This window comes from Leptinotarsa decemlineata, unplaced genomic scaffold, assembly GCF_025532065.1.
Source record: "Leptinotarsa decemlineata unplaced genomic scaffold, Ldec_3_MD MMD2_tig00078422_RagTag_RagTag, whole genome shotgun sequence".
NCBI lineage: Eukaryota > Metazoa > Arthropoda > Insecta > Coleoptera > Chrysomelidae > Leptinotarsa > Leptinotarsa decemlineata.
This window is the reverse complement of record NW_027412747.1, coordinates 15,704,203-15,727,874: the sequence shown is the minus strand read 5'-3', so window position 1 is coordinate 15,727,874 and position 23,672 is coordinate 15,704,203. Positions and strand designations below refer to the sequence as shown.

Sequence of the window (23,672 nt, the reverse complement as noted above, 5' to 3'; positions counted from 1 at the left end):
AAATGATCCACAGTTTCCGATGTCAGTTGTTTTTCACAGTTATTCTGTGGATTATCAGAAAGCTTTCGTGAGACTTCGTTTATAATGTGAGGCAACAGTCTTCTTGGGATTGTCACATTGCACAAACAATTACTCTTACATTAATCTGGTGCATTACGTACTAGTTGAGAGAAGCCTTGGCTTTCTACTTCCTCATATTTATACAAGAAAATGTGAATCTCATCGATAAGCTATGAAGTTTTGAAATTATTGGATGCGTTGTCAAAATATAAGAAGAAGTTAAAAAATTGTTCAAATTTAAAAATGGTTGGATGGATGCATTATGAATAGAAAAAAAACAATTGTAGATTGTAATTGATTTTTTATAGCGACAAATAAAATTAATCGGATAACCTGGAAAATAATGACACGTTTTCATTGTCTTCATTATTATTCCTGAGGAGATATTTTTCTGGTGAAACAGGATGAGAAAAATACTAGTTCGGAGTAAGTGTAATCGGCTCTAGATATCGGGTTATCAACAGACTTCAGCCGAATGCTGTGCCTACGATATTTCCCACATTAGAAGGATCTACCAGTTATACTTTCTCAGATCACGAGAATGCTGTTTTCCACACAAAATCTATTGTGTCTGGTAAGCTTGCAGTAATGGACACTGATTATACAACCAGTGATGTGCTCCAGCAAAATGTTATGAAATATATTTGCGGATACTTGATAAATAAATTACTGAAAATTCAAAGTTGTGACATTTGTGTGAGCTATTCCAAAACAAATCGTGAATCAAATAATGAATCTCTACTGTTATTTCAGCGCATTTCAAAGTGGAACTCTTGACACATTCGGTAACTTAAGGATGTCCAAAAATGAATTTGTTTATTTTATTTCCTCCTTGGAAGTAAACTTCCAAAGCAATTTTGAGAATCGTATTGTAGGAACAAATGTCATTGCAGGATTTGTATCATTATTTGAACAATTCAATTATAACTATGTGAAAATTTACCAATATCTCACCTTTTGAAGTTATATAGTAGAGTAAGATTATTTTATACATTAAAATATATAAATAGGAATTTCAAATCTCAGAAAAATATTGCCAAATAAAGAAGGAAGAATAAAATAATAATTTGGAGACACGAATAAATGTTTCAAAGTGAATAATTGGTATTTCTAGTATTTTTCTTATATAATAATCGCCAGCTAAGCTGGAAACCTAGAAAGATCTTAAGTGGGTCAACTACATGATATTGTCATTTCAGGAGGGTAAAAAACGTTCTGTGAACGTATTACTAAAAAAGAACATTGGAGAAGAGAAGAACATTGGAGTAACAAAAGTAAGTTGATTTTTGGATAGAACTTACCTAAGTATGTATATATAAAAAAATACATTTATGTTGAAGAAGAGTTCATTCTAAAATGCAAGGAGAACTTCTTCTTATAATAAAGAACAAGCAATTCAACTGAAAGGGTAATTAGTAATATAAAAAATCACATTTAGTTTAAGAGAGGTAGATCATAAAGTTTATACCAAAAAGTTGATTGCTGGACAATTTCTCCTTCATATTCCAATTGATTGAACCATTATATTCCAACTGGTGATTTTAGAAATAATTCGGCTGTTTTGACATTTTTTGAAAAAATCATGTAACCAGATAGAATGTCTGCATGAGAATTATTATATCAATTGAATTTGGGTACATTCCGTAAGGTATATCAAAATTATTTGAGCATTTTGGATATAAAAAAAAAAAGTACGAACCTGTCCAAAACCATTTCGCGAGTCCTGCCCTCTTATCGTCACTTCCCAAAATGGCGTCTATATACTTTTCCACATCAAAGGCGGCATGGCCAAGTGTCCATGCTGATTGTTACCTATGCTGTGACGAGATCGCCTACAGAATTTCGAGCATGTATGAATCAGCGATGACTCATTGTAAAAAAAATACCGATAAATGGAATGAGTGCCGATTTGTCGAGAAAATAAATGAAGATGCGAATCAATTATAAAGTATTGAAGTTATTTTAAATTGTATTTTGACAACAAGAAAACAGAAAAGCGACTTTAACCTTTATAGAGATTCACTGAGTAAAATGAAACCAACGCAATTGCAACCTTTCTTCATTTGTGAGGTCCTTTGAATTTATTTTCTGACGCGAAATTGGTTCATTCCTTATTGAAAAATCAAATGTTGAACGTTTTCTCTTAGAAGTAACATCAATATAATATCAATGGCAACACATTCAACGGATAAAGTGTTCAAAATGACCTCCATCTAGTTCCATACAACAATACAGTCTACTTTCGAAAGTGTTCCTTACATTATTGAAAATGTCCGGAGTCAGAAATCAGCATTCATGAACAATTCTACAGCATACTGTAGAATTTATTTAATTAGCAGTGAACTGTTAGTTTTTTCTGCACTGGTACTTTTTGTTGAATCTAGTTGTCGCAGAACAAAAAGTAGATAGTTTGCCACTGTCACTTCTTCACGAATTACTATTCAGTCATCCTTGTTCACTGTGTTACAACATGGTTCATTCTACTGAAGAAAAAATAGAAATTGTTGCCACCTAATATCGAATTAATGAATGTGCCTAAGCTGCTGCAAGAATTTATAATACCTACGAATCATCCAGACCACAATGTGAGCCATCAATACGTTAGACAGTTAATGGTTAAGTTTGGAACTTCAGGTTCTGTTCACAACATAAAACTTGAAGTATCCCGTCCTGTCAGAAATGACGGAGTTGAAGTTGCAGTTTTAGGACATGTACTAATGGATAATCGACAATCTATCAGACAAGTAGCTAGAGCGTCTGGTGCATCAGTTACTAGTTTTTTTCGAATTTTGAAAGCCGACAAATTCCATCCTTTCAAAGTAAAGCTAGTTCAGGAATTGAACGAAGATGATCCTGATCGTTGACTTCAGTTTTGTGAGGTGTTCAGCGAGAAATTGACCAATAACCCAAATAATACGAGTTTTTCAGACGAAAATATTATGTTGAATGGTGAAGTGAATAGACATAATTGTCGTTACTGGAGTGATGTGAATCCTCATTTGGTGATGGAAACATTCACAAACTCCACAAAAATTGAATGTCCGGCCCGGCATTCTTGGTAATCATATTGTTGGACCATTCTTCATTGAAGATAATCTCAATGGAGACAAATACTTAAATCTAATACAAGACTATGTAGATCCTATGATTACACAGATTATACAAAATAATAACAATTTAGTAGAAAATGAAATAACATTCCAGCAGGATGGTGCACTTCCACATTCTGATGTTCGTGTGAGACAGTTTTTGGACGAACGTTTTCCAATGCGTTGGATCGGCAGAAGGGGTTCAGTAGAGTGGCCAGGTAGATCACCTGATCTCACACCGATGGACTTCTTTCTGTGGGGATACCTGAAGTCGAAAGTATACTCTACTCTAAAAGACCTGCGACAGAGAATTGTTCGGGAATGCCGATTGCTGACATCTTGAATTATGTACTGTATTATTGTATGGAACTAGGTGGAGGTCATTTTAAACAATTTATCAGTTGATTTTGATGCCACTGATATTATTTGTTGTTGATTTCCTCATTAAAATGAACTACAGCGAATTTTGTTTTTTATTAAATGAAACGTTCAACATTTAATTTCTCAATAACGAATAAACCAATTTCGAAAAAAATTACAGAAGTGATAGAGGGACAAAAGACCTTTCAAATAATGTATCACTCGATTCCAAATGCCATTGAACATTAGGGGCGGCCGCAGGGGGGTGAACTTTCGGGTATGATTTCCATATAGTCCCCCTAGAAATAAAAATTGACGTGTTCTTTAAAACTCTCGATTACACGTTCGTTTATGACTTACAGGGTGGGGTCAAGTTTTCATTGGAACGCCCTGTATACTTTAAAGGGTCATTATAATGTGCATGAAATAGTTAAGGCAACTACCGTATTTATTTTATAAAGAATAATAGCGAAGACGTGTGAATAGCTTTATAATTATCAAATTATAAATGACAATTATTTGAAACAATCAATTGCGTTTAATAAGATTGAATAAATATATTTTTCCTAAACCAAATCAAAATACTAAATCTCCATGGGCGTTTTTCTAACCAAGTTAGCATCCTCCGGAGAAGATTCAAACTGAATCTTACAGTTATTTGAAGATAGAGCTTAAAAAGAAAGCATTCGTGAACTTTTCATCAGAAGTACTTTCTGAAAACATGGAGTGTGATAGGTATACCAAGTAGTTCATTATTCATAACAAAAAATGTCAAGAATTATATTATTTTTGAAATATATGAAGGAATTGATCATAACGAACGTATTCAAAAAACACTTTGTGAGATTTTCACTAAACGATTTTACAAAAACGCAACGAGTTTCGCCATACAATGGCTTCTTCGGGCGTATCGGGCGTGTAAAGACGCACCCGAAAAATTCATTGTATGGCGAAACACGTGTTGCGTTTTTGTAAAATCGTTTAGTAAAAGTCTCATAATTAAGTGTTTTTTGAATACATTATTTTTGAAAATTAAAGTTTTTGATTATTATAGACTCTATTATATTGTCTGATATTATATGAAATGATTTGAAATCCCTGAAAGAACTAAAAATAAAAAAGGAATAATTGAAAAAGAATAACTGAAAATAACAATTATATAAAGCAAAAAAATAGACCAATTGAACAAAAATTAAAATTTAAAATAAAAAGTTAAGAGATTTCAAGCCAAGTTACTTCACGACGTTTGATTGTTAGTATCCACAATCGTCTTTGGGTGATGACTGTTCCAGTCATCACTTGTATTTTATTTCACTGGTAATTAATTTCAAGTTTTTTTTGCTTCATATAATTGTTATTTTCAGTTTTTTTTTTCAATTCTTTTTTTTTATCATTAATTCTTTCAGGGATTTCAAATCATTTTATATAATATCAGACAATGGAAGTCCGAACTAATGAAATTCTTTATAAAAATTATTGAACATTCTTACAGGGAAATAAGAAGAACTTATATTGTCAACTAGGTTCATTTCTCTTCATTTTTAGGAAGTGCAGAAAATCACATGAAAAAATTAGAGAAACTGTTTGCTAGTCTTGATTCAACTAGAATTGCAAACATGTAATGATGAAATAATTGTATTATAAATACTCCTATAAGAAAACAAGATTTTTCAACTGAGTTTACATCGAAAATGGGGACGATTCAATAGTCTAGCTGTTGGACATTTCTTTTGACATAACTTTGGTACGTATCCATATAATCTTATAATTTTTGAAAGTATATATTTTTCATCGGAGTATGCGATATGTGAACTTTTAAAAAAATCTGATTTCAATCGACCACGATACTACCCTGTGTATTGCCGAATAATTTGAAAAAATCCCAATGAATTGATGTAAAAAAATTATATACGAAATATTTTTAATGTAAGTTCAATGTGACACATTGAATGCCGAGTCAAAAGATAATGAACCAGCCCTGTATAATCCCCACAACTTATCTTCGGTCTAGAAATAAGGTACTCATTTAAATTCCCACAAATTATCAGTCATTGTTGACTTGCATATAAACGTCGGCCGTATATACTAAATATGTTCTTCGAATGGGTAGGAATAATTGTGTGTATCTGGATAGCGATATTTTTTTATATGACGCTTATGAATGACTGTGACATGCAGTTGGCGTTTTATGAAAAGTTCGGAAAATCACCTGGTAAGTTTGTTATGAAATTTTATCCTTTACAAAGTCGGTACGGTGAAATCAGAATTAACAGTTTTTCATACATGATTTTTTGAAACGATAGTAGAGAAATTAGCATTCCTCCCAAACAACTTTTATCTAAAAGAGTACAAAAATGAATGGAAGAAAAAAGAATTGATCACTGAAATGGGCATTGATAACTGACTTTATAATAAATCACACAACTGATCGTTTTTCTTCACGGCAATAGTATACGTGGACTGTTCAAAAAATAAGGTGAAGTTGTGAATGAATCAATCATCATTTGCATCAAATTTTGTGTGAAAAATGGAATTAGGAGCTCAGAAACACTTGAAACGTTGACAGTGGCAAACGGTGATTGTCCTTAGTGTCAAAAAATGTTTACAAGCGGTATAGTCGGAGTGAACCATATTGTAAACATTTAAAGTTGGCGGCACTCTCAAAGGCCAAAGAAACCAATACATAGAAATTATCCGGCTGCGAAATAGTCCACGTGGACTGCAGAATTGGCGGTTCGTATTGGATAATTATTACTAACCGGGTTTTATGATTGGCTGAAAAGTCATAAAATTAAATTTGAAGTCATGTTACGGTCACAAATAGAAGTCGGAGAATCGGGGATGGTTATCGCCATCGTATTCAGTTCAGGAACTGATCGCGATTTGAGTGTTGAAATTTGATATTGGTGCAGTTATAATTACTTAAAAATTTTTGTTATATGTTTAAAATGTGGCGTCCTTGGACAATTACTAATAGTAACAACGAGTGTGATAACAACGCAGACTTTCCAGTATAGTGATTCCAATAGCGATGGTGAACAATGCGAAAAAGAGATACCAGTGAATAAGATTCGGATGCATTTGAATATTGAAACACAGAGAGTATGTTTCAATGTATACAAGAATCTACATCCCAAGTTTGGTTTCGAGGGAAACAAACTATTACAAGCAACATCAGATTTGACCAAAATTCCTTTCTCAACTGTACGTAAAATAGTCAAAAACAAACCTTATGAAAAAAAAAAACAATATACGACTGTTACAAAAGCAATGAGATTCCTACAACTGAAATCATAAGGAAGAAATTGAATACTTCCGGCCATAACTTGAGCTGCTGTAACAAAACTCTTCAGAATTCGATAAAGAAACTAGGATTTAGATTGAAAATAATAAAGAAACGTCAAGCAGTTATCGAAAACAGAAAAATAGTGGAATTGCGAAACAAAAACTTAGAACAAATAACTTAATATAGACAAGAGAACAACGGCAAATTTTCTATTTGGACGAAACTTGGTATGACACTCACGACACAGTTACGAAAGGTGGACTGATGGTCCGGAAATATGTACGCCTAACATGCCTGAAGGATCACGACTAATCATTGTGCATTGCGGAGGAAGTAAAGGATGGATTCCGAATTATGTGGAAAAAACTTGAGGACTGCAATGATGACTATCATAAGAACATGGGAGCTAATATTTTCGATCAATGGTTTGAAAATATATTGATCCCAAGTTTGGATGTGAATAGTGTAATAGTTCTTGACAACACTTCCTATCATCATCCTATCAGCATCAGGCGTGAAAATAATTTTCAAAAATTTGATTAGAAGGTACTAGAGCTAATTAAAGAAGAAGTATCTGATACTACCGAAGAAGACTGGCAGAAAAGGATTAAAAAAGTAATTTTAGCTGAAAAAGACTATATGGAGATTGGACACTTCCATATTAATGGTGGAAATGAATTCATTATTGATTTAAATGACGACAGTGATAGTGAAACAGAGAATATAGAAGAGGAATTATCAGAAGCTTCCAAAGAAAATTAGTGGAGTGTTTTTGAAGCGATCGATTGTATGTATATGTGAGTAAGTAGTATTCAAGAGTAACTTCAATTATCACTCTGTTATTTGAATCCCTACTTTCCCACTCACCTATTATAAACGAAAGGTTTATATAGTTATTGGGATTTTTATATAATCATAAATTGTTATTGAAATTAGTTAGCTTCCTAACTATATTATTAAAGAGGAGCTGTTGGAAGGTAGGTTGCACTATATCGTTTACTTGAACTATTCAAGCTTTTCACAGAAGGTTAACAAGATGTCAATGAAGATGTAGGCATATCGGTTGGCTCATGCCGTGCAATTTTTTAGGAAATTTTGGAGATAAAAAAAAACGTCGCATGAGCATCGCTCATGAATTGTTCAATGACGTCAACGGTGATCCAGATTTTCTTGAAAGGGTCATGATTGGTGACGAATCATGGGTATATGGTTGTGACATTGAAATTAAAGTCCAATCGTACCTATGGAAGAGCTCAGGAGAGCCTAGACGACAAAAAAAGCGAGTTCGATCAAATTTCAAGGTTTTGATTACTATTTTCTTCGATTACCGTGGCGTAGTGCATCAGGAGTTCTTGTCACATGGTCGTATGGTCGAAAAAAAGTATTATCTTGAAGCCGGTTGCGAAAAACAATTCGAAGAAAATAACCGGTATTGTGGAAAAACAATTCATGGCTTTTGTATCACGATAATGCACCTTATCACTCGCCATTGCTTGTTCGTGATTATTTTGCAGAAAACAACACCGTATTCACCAAATTTACTCCCCTGCGACTTTTTTCTGTTCCCACGATTGAAGATACCCATGAAAGGACAGCGTTTTGTGACGATTGAGGAGATAAAAACCGAACCACTGAAAGAGCTCAAGGACATATCAAACAGTGCATATCACAACTGTTTGGAGGATTGGAAAAAAACGCTGACACAAGTGTATTGTGTCTGGGGAGGACTATTTGGAAGGAGACAAAATAGAAATTGATGAATAAGTAAATACTTTTTGAGAATAATTGAAATACAAATAATTTTTTGATCAGACAGCGTTTTATTCAAGGAGCGAGAAATGTAGGCATTACTCATGAGGATGACGTAAATGATTCTCATTTAACCGAGTAATGGCTCCTAGAAGCAGTGGTGAGAAATAGCCGAAAAATTTAACGCATACCTGTGGCAAAAAAGATAAGATTCACCGGCAGAGGGTAGGTACTGAAACTATTGAATTGTGTTTTTTATTTGGTATTTGCAGACGTGATAAGATTTTGAAAGGAAAAAGTATAGTATTTCCACACTCGACATAGGCGTCGACATATTATTTTTCAGTGGTAGTTTTTCAGTTACTTATTCTTATAATCATAGCAATTGATCACCCTATGAAAAAGTTATCTCAACTGAATTTCTCCCCCATGGGTAATTATGAAAAACTTCAAAATTTAAGGTAGTTGATTTCCGAGTCGAAAGCTCTAAAATACAATGAAAACACAAATAATAACACCGAATTCTCGTCAGACAAATATTTACAAAATAATAGAGGCCAACAAAATTGCTAGAAAAATCAAAATTCTTCTTCGCTATATTCGGATGAGGTGGTTCAATAACGTGGGCCACACAGTTCTTCCACACATCACTATTACCTACTTCATTCACCACTCGCCTTATATTGTCAAGCACTACAGCAATCAAAGTCAGTGACTGATTATATTTCCGCAAGCTTTCTTTCATTGTGGCCCAAACCATTTCAATTGGATTGAACACACAATAGTATGGAGGCAAACGTAGGCGAATATGACCACGTGTTTCACACAACGAATCAATAACACCTATACTCTTTTTTGAAATTACGTTGTTTTATGGTCGCCAGTAATACCTTTTTCGTTGGAATCTTTTCGGGTATTTCCATGTCATGATTTCGCATGAAATCAACAATATCTGTTTTTATTGTGTTATTGTTTGGTATTGTAGTCAATAACCGAGAATGATACGAAGCATTATCCACAACAATAACCGAGTTTGGAGGAATATTTGGGAGAAGCTGCTCACTGAACCAGGTTTCGAATAAAGCCGCAGTCATATCTTCGTTGTAATCAGCAGACGAATCTTTTATATTTTTGGCCGACAGAAGCAGAGCGTTAGGTACGAAACCACTTTCGTTCCCGGCATGCAAAATTATAACACTTTTTCCCCTTGAAGAAGGTTTGTTCAAAGCACAATACTTGGTTTCTTCTACCCAGCCATTTTTGACAACATCATGGGTGTCAAACCAAGTTTCGTCGAGGTAGATTATATGTCTGCTGGATTCTCGGTAGCTTTTCATTCGCCTCAAATGTTCTTATCGGAGTTGAACAATGCGTGTCGATTCCATTATGACCATCCGATTGTTCAATTTTTTATATTTGAAACCACAAGACAATAAGACACCTCGTAGAGTTTCTTAAGATTTGTAAATGTAATCGGGATAGTCAAGTAATTTATACCAAATCATTTCCTAGGTTGGTACTTCATTTTTTTGGTATATAACATAAATTGTTCGCCGAATGACATCTTTTGTAGCATCATCAACGTTTGCGAATTTTTTATTCCTTTGTTTTCGTTTCATTGTATGATCAATGACATCCCCTATTTTAATGACTCGAAGAACTGTCGAACGAGATAGTTTCGTTAACTCGCATATTCTATTCACAATAGTATTCTGTGAAGTGTGACAGTTTTCCTTCTTCAAGCATTCATGAATATTTAAAATTACTTGCTGAACTTGAACATGTAAGTCCTTATTTTCAAATTCCGGATCCCTGTCGATTGACACAGATTCCTCACACGCAATGTTATCATTTGTTTCAAAAGGTCTCTAGAAAGCCATATTGATTGTTCATATACCTAAAGTTTTATGGTCTGATGTGGACTTTGTTTGTTAAATGATGATTATCATTTAACAAACAAAGTCCTCATCGGACCAAAAAACTTTAGGTATATAAACAGCTAACCCTTGTCTTTAGATTCAGTATCAATTTGCTTCTCCTGAAGATGCTAACCTTGTTAGCGTCGAGTACAAAAATATCAGTTTGGTGTTAGGGTAATTGATCTCTAGAAAAAGTTTTCAAAAATCGGTTTTCAAAACCACTCACTACCTCACCTAACTCCACGAACACACGGCACTGATAAAGAAATATTGTGAAACGGACAAAAAATTGGTATTTATTCAGTCCAGCTAGCCGAGCCTTTATTCCTCAACTACATTTGATAGCACGTTTACTAACTATCTGGGCGACTAGGGGCCACAGGCAAAAAATGTTTATGACTGTACTCTTATTTTTATTGTCGTTTCAATTGGGAATGAATAGACTATACAGACATGATGAAATATTACAAACTGAGTAGGGGCGGGCCACCCACCAACATAATTTCGACTAAAGATAAAGAAGAAAATCTTGAAATAATGATATTACTACAGTAGAAGCAAATACAGAGGTTGCCGAGTAGGAGGTGTTATTGGTAACGAATATTTTTTTGGATGTATAATATTTCACGAGGTGTATCCATTTTTTACAATAATTATATTTCTGCAACGCCTAGAAAATTCCCAAATTGCCAGTGAAAACATGGAACAGAAACTTCAGATGGATGAAAAAATTGATATGGCTTTACAATTCAAAGCAGATATTCTGTAAAAGCAATAGCAAAGTTTACCGAATACTATAGTATTCTGTAGTCTTTGGCAATAGTCTGGTTCAAAAAATATATTATGAACAGTTTATCAGTTGTCTAGTAATTATCATTTAGAGTGAGTGGTTTTTATTTTTCTGTAGATAAGGTTTTATCAGAATTCATTTTCACATGAATATTGCATCTTGTTTTTGTTGTAACATATTTTCAGTACTTACTTTATCTTTCAGGATTTGTTTTGGTTGAGTTTTCAATATTTCAATGTTCTACAATTTTTCATGTTGTTCCAATCTAGTTCATAGTGTTTCATTTTTAAATAAAAATTGAAATTGAAAAAATTATTCATTTCGTTAATCAAGTAAAAATAATTTCTGAACTAACTCCCTTTCAAGTTGTGTTTATGTATATGTATATTGTTACGTTTTTTACCTGTGGGTTAACCAATAATTGACTACATTGAACAGCAATCAAACTCAACTTTATTTCACTATTAATATAACAAAACACTTCAACTGAAACTTCAACTACTATTCAAATGTCTATCGCCTTATGAGATCGTTCCACGTACCGCACTGTCACTTACACTTGACTGTCTCAATAAGCGAGTGGATCGCGTTTATATTAGGCAATCAAAGGCGCTAAAAAATTCATCGGAATTCCGTGGAATCCGGTGGCATTATTCTCGCCACATCTAGAACGGCAGTGAACATCGAACATTCGAGAAAAGTCGGTCGGACTGGGTGTGCTCTTAGCCACGTCAAAATTGGTTTATTGCTACCAGTGGCGGCCGGCGTTATGTTCTTGAGGGCATGATTTACAACACTAGGTTTGTATATGTTCGTGATTCCGAGTTGGTTGACTCTGAAAGTGAATCGAAAGTTTCTATTATCTCTATTGTGAGATCCTTTGATGAACGTATCTTTCAAAAATAATTTTTCAGAAAGGCCTTCGAATTATCCTTCTTACGAGTTGATCTTCTTCTTGGCCTTCTCTTTGAAATTTTAGCAATCTCTAAGTTTTGTAGTGACTCAACTGAGCGAAATCATCCAAATGCTAGATGCTAGCATCTAGCATCCAAATGCTAGATGAGTTACTATTTCTGAATATAATTCAAATCAAAATAATATTATAACACAAAACAACAGAAATAAAATAATTCCCAATAGCATGGGGAACGATCTCAGTAAAATCTATCGGAATTTTCTTCCACATGTATTTGGATAATACCTGATGAAAATCCATAACTTATTTAGGTAACACTTTATTGTGAGATTCTCACTATACAGTTTAAAAAACCGCAATACGTCTTTTGATATACAATAGTTACCTCAAGCGTTTCCACACATTGGATATTTTGCACGAACGATTTGAAGGCATGGTCATCTCACGTGGAGGTGATGTGAACTGGCCATCGAGATCGTGCGATTTGACTCCATAAGACTTTTTCTTGTGGGTTTTTTAAGTAGCAGGTGTATTTCAATGAGTCATAAACCACAGCGGTTCTTAAAGCAAACATAACTTATGCCATCGGTTGAATTCAGCCCGATTTATGCGCTAGAGTCATGGATAATTGGACGTTTCAGATGCGCTCCACCTAGAGAAGTCATGGCGGATATTTGAACGATGTTATATCCCACAACAGGTCTTTCAAACGAATAAAAATTGGAAGCGCTTATTTTTACAATCTTAAGTGAAGGGTGTTTTTATAGAGGTATAGAATTTTAATCGCATTGCCGACTTTTTAGCCAAGGAAGCGGCTGGACTAGGACTTTTAGGACCCAGTGGCACCTACGGCCTGATGACTTCGATAATTGCGGAACTAGCCAAATGTTACACTCATGCTCAATCCCTAAAGAGATGGGATAGAATCAAAGGATGCAATCTTGCCAGGCGCCAGCTTTCCTGGTCGACCAGTAAGATTTCTGACTGGCCACTGTCAACTAAGGAAACACCTCCATAATATGGGGCTAGTGGACACACCTCTATGAAAGATGTGTGAACACGCAGATGAGACTGTCGGGCATGTGCGAGTGCCCGGAGTTATCATCAATAAGAGATTGTATGTTCGGCGAGTCTTAGCCTACAGCTGCCGATATAAAGAAGATGTCTCCCAGTGACCTGTCCACCACCGGAGCTATGTTCTTAGACGTCTCCAAGGCGCTCGACAGAGTTTGGCATGACGGGCTACTGGCCAAGATGAGCGATTTTGGATACTCAAATCCAATGGTAAGATTAATTCAGTCTTTTCTAGCTGACAGGCGATGCCGCTGCAAAGTAGGAGACGAATTATCAACAGTTCGACTACTGGAGGCAGGAGTCCCGCAATGTGCAGTCCTTTCGTCACACCTCTACTCCGTATACACGGCAGACGTGCCTAAGCCAGAGAACAACTTTAACGGACGACACGGCCCTGCTGGCGAGATCTACGAGTCAAGCACACGTTACGAGATACCTTCAACAACAGGTGGACAGATTGGAGGAGTGGGCTAACCTGTGGAAGATCAGTATCAACCCTGACAAGAGTCAGGCGATACTGTTCACTCGCAGGTTCGTATAATCGGAAGGCCACGTCACCTTCAACGGACAAGAGATTCCGTGGACAAACAAAGCGACATACCTGGGGGTCATCCTAGACAAGAAACTAACATTCTAGGCCCACGTACAGCAGAGAATAGGAATGGCCAGACAGGCCAGACGACGCCTGGCGCCGATCATAGGAAGAAGCAGTAACATGGCATTGAAAGTCAAGTTACTAATGATCAGAACGATTCTAATGACAATAATACCGTATGCATGCACTGCCTGGGGTCAGTGTGCGCAGACATACAGAAAGAAGATCCAATCGTTTATTAATGCGAGCGTAAGGGCCGCTGTAAACGCACCTTATTATATACCCAACATATTTATATACAGAGACTTAGACCTGGACACGCAATATGTGGACGTGTATATGAGAGAACATGCAGAAAGCACGTTCGATAGAATCAGATCGCACTCAAATCCAGCGTTCCGCAATCTACACGATGCGTTAAATATGGATGACCCCAGATTCCTAGAAAGGGACAAACATCCCAGGCCGACTAAACAGAATAACAGACCGCCCCCGTTAGTCGCCGTCAGGCGACTCAGGTAAGTATAAAACTAACCAGATACACTCTCTTCCAGGTAGGTTCAGCGAAGAACACTTCGACCGCGATCGCGACTCTAAAAATTTTTCTTGGATGCACTGAGAAACGCTCGATGCATAACACAAAGCCGCCGATTAGTTTTTGGGGGCCCCCATGCTTAAATTCAGTTAGGAATAGTCAGATAAAACAACGATTAGATAAGAAAGTAAAAGCACCTAAAGGCTGACTTTCGATCAAAACAGGTCAGATGTCAATCTTGCTGAAGTGCCCATCAGCAAGTTGAGGACCGCTCGGAGAGCGGATGGAGTGGGGTAGTAGGTTCTCCTCGCTAAATAGCTGGGGGGGGAGAGCTTCTACTTCAGGGCACTCAACCCGGGAGGGGGCATGGGAGGGGGACCTGTCCACCCTCCTGGAAAGGACAGGATTGACGATGACCTAGGAAGACAACTCCTAGGGAGGATCTCAATGGGTCACATGTGGTCTAAGTGCTGTGGGCTTACACTCACCTTCCCTACTCTACAGATATAGATCCACTTTGCGGAAAGACCTTGGTTTGCTTGCTTACAAAATCCAACTCGTGCAAAAATTGGGCCCATAAGGTGAATGGGCCCAAAACAAGATTTCCGTTGAATTCGATTTTCATAAGCAATTTTGTTTAGCGATGAAGCTCACGTTTTTTTTAATGGATACGTCAATAAACAAAACTGCCGTATTTGGAGTTATGACAATCTTCAAGCGTATGTTGAGACACCGTTCCATCCAGAAAAACTGACTGTTTGGTATGCTTTATGGGATGGTGGAATCCTTGGTACGTACTTCTTTAAAAACGATGCTGGTCAGATTGTTACAGTCAATTTTGACCGCTTTAGAGCCATGATAACTGACTTTTTCATTCATCAATTGAACAACCATGATGTGCAGGAGCTGTGGTTTCAACGAGACGGTGCACTATGTCACACAGCTCGTGACACAATTGATTTACTGAAGGAAACGTTTGGTAACCGCATAGTTTCACGTTTCGGACCGGTGAATTGGCCTTCAAGATCGTTCAAGATCGCTAGACTATGTTCTGTGGGAATATGTGAAGTCGCTAGTCTACGCCGATAGGCCCGAAAAGATTGACCACTTGGAGGACAACATTCGCCGCGTTATTGCCGATATACGGCGACAAATGTTGGAAAAAGTTATCGATAATTGGACCTCCAGATTATACCACGTCCGAGCCAGCCATAGCGGTCATATGCCAGAAGTAATATTTAAATTATAATTGCAGATTATCTTTCGAATAAAGTTAATTTCATGTCAATTTAACAATGTATCTTTGTTTAATTCCATTTCAAAAATACCCTTTGCAATGTGATCATAATTCCGTTTAATATTTTTTCTTGAATAATAATAATAATTATAATAATAATAAATCGTCTTTATTCATCTTTGGACACATATGTAAAGAGATAACAATAATAGGTATTCGACAAAGATAAAGTGGTGAAGTGTCACCCTTGGGTGTCTTTCAACTTAACCATGGAAATACAATATTAATTTACAATTTTCTTAATTATCTTAGCTATAATATCTACGATGAGTATAATTCTATTACATTGTAGAATAATTTTGCTGTCTGAGATCTATCAAATTACCTTAAATTCATAAAGTGATTGACTGCTCATTATCCGTTCTGTAGATGCAGAGTTCGACATTTGTTAATCATATTGAGCTGATAATAGGGATGCGGAAGTTGATTATAGAACTTACAGGCTTTGTACGTGAAAGATCGCTGAAAAATGGAGGTTTTATGTTTGTACATTGCCAGTAACCCCGAGTTACGAGTGTTATAATCACTCAGATTCCCTATTTTAATTAGTTTGTCATATAGATATGTAGGTGTTCTATATTTCAGTACTTTATGAGTCATATTTAATAGATGTAATTTTCTCATATCTAACAATTTAAGTTTTCGCATTTCCCGATATTTATGACTTATGTGCTCATATTTACGTATTCCGAAGGAAAGTCTAATACAAGAGTTCTGTATTTTTTGAAGTCGACTACTGTCAACACTCAGCGAGTCCATAAATGTAGTCATAGTAAGCCAGTTTCGATAATATGAGGGATTCACATACACGAATTTTCAGAGCGGAACTCATGAATTGTCTACTTGGATAAAGTTGTTTGAGTGTATTATATGAACCTCGGCAAAGATGATTGACATGTTTTGTGAACTTCAAACCAGAGTCCGAGATTTTTTGTTTCATTTTTTATGGGAATTCACAACTGTTTTGTTCCTTGTATTTTTTTTTCGATTATTATATTATAAGTATATATTTACACAGATAGTCTCAAGGGAAAAGTCGTCTTGATAACTGGAGCTTCAAGTGGAATCGGGGAGCACACAGCATATGCTCTAGCCAAGTCGGGAGTTAAGTTAGCATTGACAGCTAGAAGACAGAACGAATTACTGAGAGTCAAAAGGAAATGTATAGGTAATGATATTTCAAAATTCACAAGAATTACCAATATGATTATCTATTGAAATGTTTAGTTCCATTTTGTAAAAGTCTGTGCATATGCATTTTTGAAAAAGGCTAAAACCCCCAAATATTGGAAGATCTTGACTGGATTTGGTTCAGAACCTCATCCTATTTGTTTTGGTGTGTTAATTTAAAATATTTTGTACTCTCTTTTTTGTCGCTGCAAGAAATACAGGCTGATTCAAATCCAGTGCGCATCATTGACAACTTTTATATTATTGGAGATTCAAAGATGTTCAAATTTGCCTTTTAGTAACAAGATAATTTGCAAGATAATTTTTGAGCGAAATGCTTATTTTTGCAGGCTTATATGCATTTCAATATTTATTTATGAAATTCCTCAAGGTTCTGTCTTCGGTCCGATATTATTCAATATTTTCATCAATGATTTAGTTTATTTGCAAACTGAAGGGAAATTAAATGTTTTGCAGATGATACGTTAATTTCGTATACCGCTAATAGCTGGTATAATTTAAAAGTAAGTGTGAAAGCAGATTTCAAAATCATCAAGAAATGGTTTGATAGTAATTCATCAACAATAAATTTTGAAAAAAACAATATTTAACATTCAGTTTTTGCCTAAATTTCTCATGAAAATTAGGTCCACTCAGAATTAGTGAGAGTATCGAAATCTTTGAGGTGGGATCTAATCAATTATTTGCTGAAAAATTTAAGGATCCTCCTGCCAAAATTTAAATATACACCATCTGAATTTACTTTATTTTGCACTGGTTCAATCACAACTACAATATGGAATATTAGGCTGGGGCAGAGTGAGTAGAAAACCTACTTGACTAGACTTGAAGTTATTGAAAAATACTTTCTAAAAAAATATTATTTTAAAAGTGAACATCTTTTGAAAATTAGTAAAAAAGATGATATATGTCAATAATATTTCTATAATCTTTTGATTTATATTTATAAAATAAATCAAACGTTCAATATAATAATCATGAGTATGATACACGAAATAAATTAACATAGTCTTTAAAAAATAGAGTGAAGAAAACGATGTCTCAATATCTTTATATGCAGGGCTATTCAAATTCGTTTCTGTACATGGGGATCTCGTAAACGATATGAGATAGAGTGTCGGTTACATTATGGCAAAGTTGCGTATTTTAGAGACCTATTCAATATCTATCTCTTATCGTTTACGAGATCCCCATGTATAGAAACGAATTTGAATAACCCTGTATTTGATGAATAAACTTGAATATGAATATTATTATTACCTTATTTCTGAAACAATCATGTCGCGTTATACAGGGTGTATCTAAAATGATGTCAATAATTTCCGGTGGTGACTACTTGTCGTATGTTATGAAAAAAAGTTCATATGAACGTGTGTCCTAACTTGCTTCGTTTCCGAGTAACGGGGTGTTACAGTTTTACTAAAAAATATTGTTCTTTTACCATTAATTCACAATTATTTTCGCCGATTTTTATTAAACTACGTGTATTTATTATGGGTAACGAGAGAATCCTTTTCATGAAATTGAATTTGGAATTTTGACTTCAGTGGCGTCGAAGAGGGTTACTTGATTGATATTTGTGATAAAAATCATTGTAGGTACGCCACTGTTTTCGCAAAGTTTTATATTGTTTGAAATGACTGAACTTTATCGAATCGGACTCGTTATGTACGGTTTTACACACAGTGCATTTCTTCAATGTCCCCCCCTCCTTTTATTTTTTGAACGGGTCAACTCAAAAAACAAGAAATTTGGGATAATGAAATTAATGCATGAATACTTTATTTTGAAGTCAAATTGACAGATGAAACTTTCAAGACGGCGACTGGGCGCCATCCGGGGAAAAAAATTAAATGGAAAGGGGGGTCTTGTGACACATCTTTTTGAAGCTCCTGGCAAATCCTTCACAACCCTAGAATATGATGTCAATATTTTTAACTACTACAAAATGACGGAATACATAATATACGGTAATAAGCTTAAGGTCAGTTCAGAAGATGCTGGAAATGGTTGCCTTGAACTTTTTGGAATATGAACAGCAAATCCGATACTTCACGCCGAACACAGTTACGTCAATATCTCTACAAATATTATTTATTATTCTCTGCCGTATATCCAATATTGAAGCAGGTTCAGTTTCATACACCTTTTGCTTCAGATAGCTCCATAAAAAAGTCCAAAGGTGTCAAATCTGGCGAGCGGGCTGGCCATTCTGTAGGACCTTGACGGCCAATCCAACGACCGGGAAAAGTAGTATTCAAATTGTTTCTTACTTGTCTGGAATAATGTGTTGGTGCTCCATCTTGTTAGAATACAATATCTATATCGAATTCATAAGGATTCGCTTCGACGAGTCCGGTGATGAGAGGGTCAACAGTAGTTTCCAACATATTAAAATACAGCTCGTTCCCCTGTTAAATTTTGATAAATAAATAGAGGTCCTACAATATGATTTCCCAATATTCCTGCCTAAATGTTATTTTTTTCTGGATCTTGGTTATGTGATTCCCAGAAAACGTGAGGGTTGGTGTCACTCCAATAACGGCAATTTTGTCTGTGAACATTGCCGTTTGAAAAAATATACATTCGTCACTAAAACAAATATTGTGGAGATAAGTAGGATGCCTTGCACTGGTTTAAGTCATGATTTCGCAGAATTCTGTTCTTCGATCAGAGTCATCTTCAGTTAATTGGTGTACCATTTTAATTTTGTACCTATTCCTCTTCAAAAGTCTCCACACAGTAGAAGGAGACACCTCACAAACATTCGCGACGGAATAAGTAGACTGTTCAGGATTTACTATCATCTCACCAATTATTTGCACTTGCTGTTCTTCCGGAATGACCAGATGACCTGGCGGCTTTTTGTTATGTACACCACCGTTAGTCATGAATTTGAATACAAGTCCCCTCAAATATTTTCTTCAGATAGGACGATTCGGAAAACGTTGATTGAAAATTCTTTCGGTCTTGTGAAAGTTACGCGTCGAACCGTAAATAAAAATCGCTTCAATTTTTTCTTCAAATGGACGATAATTGACCATTTTAGTGATTGTTGACGTGGTACCTTCCTACTAGTAAAACCGAAAAATAAATGAGAATATTCTAACTGAACAGTGATGTTCATTGTCGTACTGACATTTTTTGTCATTTTTATAAACAAAAAATAACTTAACATACCTTATAGGTTTGTTGGAATTGTCATATGGAAGATAAAAAGGGAATGTTTCTAGAAATATCGATATTAATGTGTTGGTCTTCAGGAAATTATTGAATGTTCCGCCATTTTGTAGTAGGTGAAGATATTGACTTCATATTCTAGGGTTATGAAGTATTCGTCAGAAGCTTCAAGATGATGTGTCACAAGACCCCCCTTTCCATTTAATTTTTTTCCCAGATGGCGCTCAGTCGCCATCTTAAAAATTTCATCTGTCAATTTCACTTCAAAATAAAGTATTCAGGCGTTAATTTCATAATCCCAAATTTCAATTTTTTTAATTGACTAGTTCATAAAACGGTAAGGGGGGCATTAAAGCAATGCACTGTATAATAGCATTGAAAGTTATCATTGAGCAAAAACACATCAACAATATATTACTAGTGAACTTATAGTAAAACAAAACCAATCTCCCTGAATGTTAACAGAAGTATCGGATGGTCTTCTAACAGAGAGTGACGTACTAGTCATAATAGTGGACATATTAGATTTCTGGGAACACGACGATATCCTTCAACTCACATTAGATCAGTTCGGTAGAATAGACATTGTCTTGAACAATGCTGGCCGATCGCAAAGAGCGCTTTTTGAAGACATCGATTTGGAAGTGGATCAGGAGATGTTCAACCTCAACGTATTTGCCGTCGTTCATATGACCAGGAGGGCAATGGAATATTTCAATGAAAGGAAGTGTGGACATGTAGCTGTAGTATCAAGCATAGCAGGGATTCTGGGTATCCCAAATTCTGCGTCATACACCGCTTCAAAACATGCTTTACATGTGAGTATAAATAAAAAGAACCAGTAACATTGAGAAGTGATCCATCAAAATTGTTAAAATGTAAGGTTGTGGTGCCTACTTTTCTGCTTGGGAGCCAGTTTCTTACAAGTATCAAGTAATTACTGCAGTCAATTCCAGACGTATGTGTGTTGACGGCAATTATAATGTGAAACTTTTCCTACATAGTATAATACATTTGCCGTTTTTCTGTAGCTCGGTGTACCCTGTATTCGTTCTTTGCACCAAGCAGAAGGTTTGTCCATACACTGAGTTTAGTCACATTGCAGTCCTGATAAATATTGGTTCTTGATCCATCTGGAGAAAGAAATGACCTCCAAATATACATGGTGTCCCGGTTCTTGACGATAAACCTTGAGGTGGTGATAGCTAAGGTCATGACTAGCTCATAACAGGAAAAAAGTTTAGGTAAAAGTGTTTTCGTTTTCGAAATATCGGAAATTTTCTTTTTTTCGAAAATCGGCGACTCGGTTTAGTATTTTCAATGTTACGTCATAAAAACATGACTTATCCACAGCAAAAAAACTATTTTGTATAGCTAAATAATATCCGCACACGACACTAATACCAAAAGCTTGCGATCATTGGAAATAACTGGAAAAAAATAAAATAAAATAAATTTTGAAATTAAACAAATTTTTTGGTCAACTTTGACCTATCACAGTGAAAAAAAATGTACTGTGCTTGGCTGAAAAGTATTTCAGAAAGTTGGCGCATTCAATGGAGATTCCAAAATGGTGTAATAGTTAACTTTCTATCAGACCTCCAAGAAAATATTGAAGCTAGAAGAAAAAAGGTATTGTAATGAATCTGAAGCCGGCCCTGACCGATGTCCCAGTCAGCAAACGCATGACGCATCGGGAAATATCGCGAAAACCCCGGATGGGTCCCGAAATCCGCAGAGGGATCCGGAACGTTCGTTGGCGATATAAAAACGTCGCTCTTCGTCCGGAAGAGTAGTCTGTACCAAGAAAGCGAATCGAGCGGTTAACAAACGGTGAAGATAAATTAAGCATTAGTTACTGAGTGGTGTAAATAAATTAGTTGTGATAGTGAAGTATTGTTAAAATAAATTTGTTTAAGACAGTTAATTCTTTAATTCGTTACAGTATTAAGAATCCAAGAATAAATGGCAATATCAATTATCACAAAACATTAGCACCGGGTGAAAAACATCTACAAAATAAAAAATGATGTCTCAAAAAACAACAAAATATTGAATGTAGAAGAAAAAAAAAATTTTCACCCTTCGTAATTTTTCAAGATACAGTACTATGTATTGTAATTAAAAAATAAAAATCAAACAAATCATGTAAGCAAACTTTATTAAAAGCTTTTACAATAAATGCTCGAACTGAGCACCACCTGCCCGGATACGGGTACGACATCTGCGAATAAAAGAGCGTGTCACAAATCGTGCCTTGTGTAATCGATTGCACGTTTCAGCGGCGCCGTTAATACGATCACGAAGATTTTCTACAGTTTCTATCGGTTTAAAGTAAACATTTTCTTTGAGGAACCCCCAATAAAAAATCCATATGATTCAGTTCCGGGGAGCGGGCTGGCCAGAGAATTGGTCCAAGTCGACCAATCCATCTGCCAGGAAATTCTTCTTCTAGGTAATCCCTTACAGGCCGGGCGTAGTGTGCAGGACAGCCATCATTTTGCAGCCACATGCCTTGTCTCATTGCGATAGGAACATCTTCTAAAAGGTCATTCAACGCGTCCCTTAGTAATTCTAAATAGTGTTGACCATTAAACGCTCCTGGTATTTCAATGGGTCCTACTACTTGGCCATTAATGATTCCGCACCACAAATTAATTTTAAACTGGTATTGTGAGCGATCTTCTCTGATGGCATGTGGATTAGCCAAGCTCCAGCAATGCAAGTTGTGCATATTCATGAAGTTGTCTTTTTTAAACGTACTCTCGTCAGTCCACATAATCTAACTAAGAAAGTCAGGATCAGCCGCGTGTCTCACCAGCATTCTTTGACAGAACAAAACTCTTGGTGCATGATCTCGTGACAGTAATGTTTGCACTCTTTGCAAATGGTATGGATGGTACCTGTGCACTCGAAGAATGCGATGCACAACAGTTTTTGGAATTCCGATTTGTCTTTCAATCGCACGTACCGAAATATCTGGACTCTCTTCCACGCAAGCCAGAACCTCTTCTTCAACATCTGGACCAAGGATATTTTCTGCATCGCGATTCAACTGTCTTCCAGGAATTACTCCTTCCGTGTAGGATCGATGCACATTAATGAAGACTCGGTAATCCGGATATCTCTCCTCGTTTGGATACCGCTCTCGATACAACCGGGTTGCTGCATTTGCATTACCGCGACATTCGCCGTAAATAAAATGCATATTCGCATATTGCAGTAGAGTATAATAAGCCGGCATTATTAAAAATATCCAAATCACAAAACAGTTTCAAAATCCAGTTCAGAGCAGCGATCGTTAGTTCTTATCGATAACAGAAATACACGTGCGATACAATAAACAGCGAAAAACGAACTGACAGGAATGATACAAAGAAGCGTGGATGCGGTAGCGGCGGGGAAGGGGAGGGGGCCTTTGAAGGAAACCTGTTTGGACTCGTTTCTTTTGTTATTTTTTCAGACATCATTTTTTATTGTGTGGATGTTTTTCACCCAGTACTAATGTTTTGTGATAATTGATATTGCCATTTATTCTTGGATTCTTAATACCTTTTTTCTTCTAGCTTCAATAATTTCTTGGAGGTCTGATAGAAAGTTAACTATTACACCATTTTGGAATATCCATTGA

At 35.8% G+C, this 23,672-nt stretch overlaps 2 protein-coding genes across 3 annotated transcripts in view; one reads left to right on the top strand and one right to left on the bottom strand.

Moving 5' to 3' along the window:
* The window catches only part of nmdyn-D7 (nucleoside diphosphate kinase homolog 7), a 212,235-nt gene that overhangs the window by 157,919 nt on the left and 30,644 nt on the right, over nucleotides 1-23,672 (bottom strand). The gene's annotated exons all lie outside the window — the stretch shown is intronic.
* The window catches only part of LOC111512398 (dehydrogenase/reductase SDR family member 7), a 28,057-nt gene continuing 9,929 nt past the window's right edge, over nucleotides 5,545-23,672 (top strand). Inside the window, exons 1-3 of one of the 2 annotated variants that reach the window (XM_074186153.1) lie at nucleotides 5,545-5,721; nucleotides 16,689-16,838; nucleotides 20,507-20,859. In XM_074186153.1, the coding sequence (XP_074042254.1) occupies nucleotides 5,601-5,721; nucleotides 16,689-16,838; nucleotides 20,507-20,859 (624 nt within the window). In that variant the 5' untranslated portion in view covers nucleotides 5,545-5,600. The remainder of the gene's footprint in view (nucleotides 5,722-16,688; nucleotides 16,839-20,506; nucleotides 20,860-23,672) is intronic. The other variant, XM_074186152.1, reaches the window with a different exon arrangement.